General features: G+C 56.7%; 1 protein-coding gene across 1 annotated transcript in view; it reads left to right on the plus strand.

Annotated features, from left to right (window-relative positions):
* The window catches only part of LOC102764867 (carbonic anhydrase 13), a 40583-nt gene that overhangs the window by 27448 nt on the left and 10542 nt on the right, over positions 1–2593 (plus strand). Inside the window, exon 7 of the mRNA XM_006773125.1 lies at positions 2545–2589. Coding sequence (XP_006773188.1) covers positions 2545–2589 — 45 coding nt within the window. The remainder of the gene's footprint in view (positions 1–2544; positions 2590–2593) is intronic.

Below are 2593 nucleotides of genomic sequence, written 5' to 3' on the forward strand. Positions count from 1 at the left end.
GCAGATGAGATCATGTAATGAGAAGCGCGTAGCCCAGCGCCTGGCCCAGCACATTCCGTGACCGATGTCGGTGGGCAGCAGAGCAGCCAGACATTTGAGCCCTGAGTGACACAAAGTTGTTACAAAACACCAGGGAGGAGCAGCTCTGCTCCCTACACAGGGGACGGAAAGTGCAGGACCAGAGCCAAAGCAAACAGCAGCCTGTCACACCCACCTGAGTCCCGGTGCCCTGGGAGACCCCACCCGGAGCCAGGTGGACGCAGGGCCAGCCTTGGCTATGGGGCAGGTATTCTGCCTGGAGGAAGCCGGGGCAGCAGGGAGGGGCCTGGTGGGGGCCGGGCAGTGGCTGAGGGCACCGGAGCCCAGAGAGGCACATCTGAGCAGGCCTGGAAGGCGGGCCCACCATCTGGGCCGGGATGGGAGGCACATCCAGAGCCAGGACTGGGAGAGACACATGGATGGGACATCAGGACAGGTTCAGGGAGTCCTAAGGCAGGCGGCTCAGAGAATGTTCTAGAGTAAGTTCCTGCCCTAGACCCAGTAGGCTAAGCTGCCGCAGAGGTAGGGAGCCATGGTGGACTTGTGTGTGTGGTGGCGGAACAGAGCGGGGTGGGAGGGATGAGTAAAGCAAGACTTTCAGACTCTTCCCTTCTCCCTGGAGGCGGGGCGGGTGTGCTGGGTGAGGAGGTGAGGCAGGGCCCTGCTGGCGACTGGGGACTCGGCTCCCGCACAACCTCCCACCTAGAGTGGCCGCTGCAACCACACAGGTGACCAGGCCTGCACAGGTGGGTGTCTCCCTGGGCCCTGGGGGCGGGTTTGATCGGCCCTGCTGCTTGACTTTTCTGAGAATTTCCTGTCTCTCCTGGCGTCAGCTCAGATGGTCTGGTCTAATGAGACACGAGTGGCAGCAAGTTGTAAAAACACGTCTGACCCTCCCACGCGGTGCCTTCTACAGGGCGGTCCAAAATACCCGCTGTGCTTGCCTGTGGTGCCTGAGCTGACCGCCACACAGTGTGGCTACAGCCCGCTGCTGGTGCTGACCCTTCCGCCCTGCCTGGCCATGCGCCGCGAGGGTGGCGGAGCCTGACCGCGGTGTCCTGGCCTGAATGTGTTCGGTCGGCGGCTAAATGACTGGCTGAGCTCAGAGAACGCGGCTCTCACTGCTCAAAGCAGCCACACAAACACTGAACACTTACTCGTGTTAACTGGCAACAGGTTTGGTGAACATTTCTGAGATAGTAGTTATTCCAGGAACTTACCCTACCTCATTTACTTCTGTGGACCTATGCTAAATCTCAACAAATAATACTAACCACCAGGCAGTGTTAAATAATTTGTAAAACATGCTTATAATAGAAAACTTCTCCGAGATTAACAATGGTGACAGCGATTTATATCGATCGACATGCGGAGATGTCTAGCGTGTCTGCAGGGTGGGCCAGAGGAGGGGCACCGTCGCTCACCTGAAGATGGCACACGCACTAATAGATACAATAAAAGAACAAACTCAGTCTCTCAGATCACAACTGTAAACCTATTTTTGCCCCACGCTGTATATGGAAATAAATAGGTTTCCGAAGAGCATTTAGTTGCGCTCATCTTTGTAAGAAAACATCGCAGGTGTGTGTGTGCTCACACACAGAAGCATGTTCATCCTGGCGGTGGCTTGGTTGGTTGAGCACCAAGGAGTCTCAGGTTCGATTCCCGGTCAGGGCACATGCCTGGGCTGCGGGCTATATCCCCGGGAGGGGGCGTGCGGGAGGCAGCCGGTCAATGTTTCGCTATCAAATCGATGTTTCTCTCTCTCCTTCTCCCTTCCCTTCTCTCTAAATATACATTTTAAGAAAACTATTCTTAGAAAAAATAGAAGTGTTGTAGTGTCAAGTGTCTTGTGACGTGGTGACTAGCAATCTCTGTTTTCTTCTTGATACTTTCTACTGCGTGAAGTTTGTAAGATACGTAAGCTTTCTTGTAATGAGCAAAATTAAGCCCTTTTGGTGAGTAGTGTGTTTGCCCCTTAAGTTGTATTTAAACATGACCAGAGGTGGAAGGCCTTCGGCTTCTCCATAGGTAGTTGTTTACAAGGCACAAGAATGGTGAAGACAAGCAGCTCTCTGTAGTTACAGGAAGACAGTCCTTACAGGATGAGCGTGGCTGCCGTGAGCACCGGGCCTGCAACGCTGGGAGCCCCCGGTGGCCCGTGGCTCCTGAGGTGACCCTTCAAGGTTTCACTTGGTGCCGAGGACACTGACGCTGAGGTCCCGGGTGGGGCAGAGCTGGCCTGGGTCCCCGCTAGGAAGGCCCGTGCCCCCCTCAGCCCCTGACCCCATCCCGTCAGGTAGGAGGGCTCATGGCCTGCGCTCAGAAGCCAGAGGCACCTCCCGATGTTGAGCTGTCAGCCAGGGGCGGCCCTGCAGGCTGAGCCAGGCCGAGGAGACCTGCCTGCAGACTGCAGCTCCTGGCGCAGGGTACCTGTTTCTCAGCTCTGTGCTGGCGCCGCGCTCACACTGGTCACCTCGCTGATGCTACCTCCTTCCCCCACAGCTGGCCGCCTTCCGCAGGCTCCTGTGCACCCCCGAGGGCCACGCGGCTG

This window comes from Myotis davidii, unplaced genomic scaffold (assembly GCF_000327345.1).
Source record: "Myotis davidii unplaced genomic scaffold, ASM32734v1 scaffold1466, whole genome shotgun sequence".
NCBI lineage: Eukaryota > Metazoa > Chordata > Mammalia > Chiroptera > Vespertilionidae > Myotis > Myotis davidii.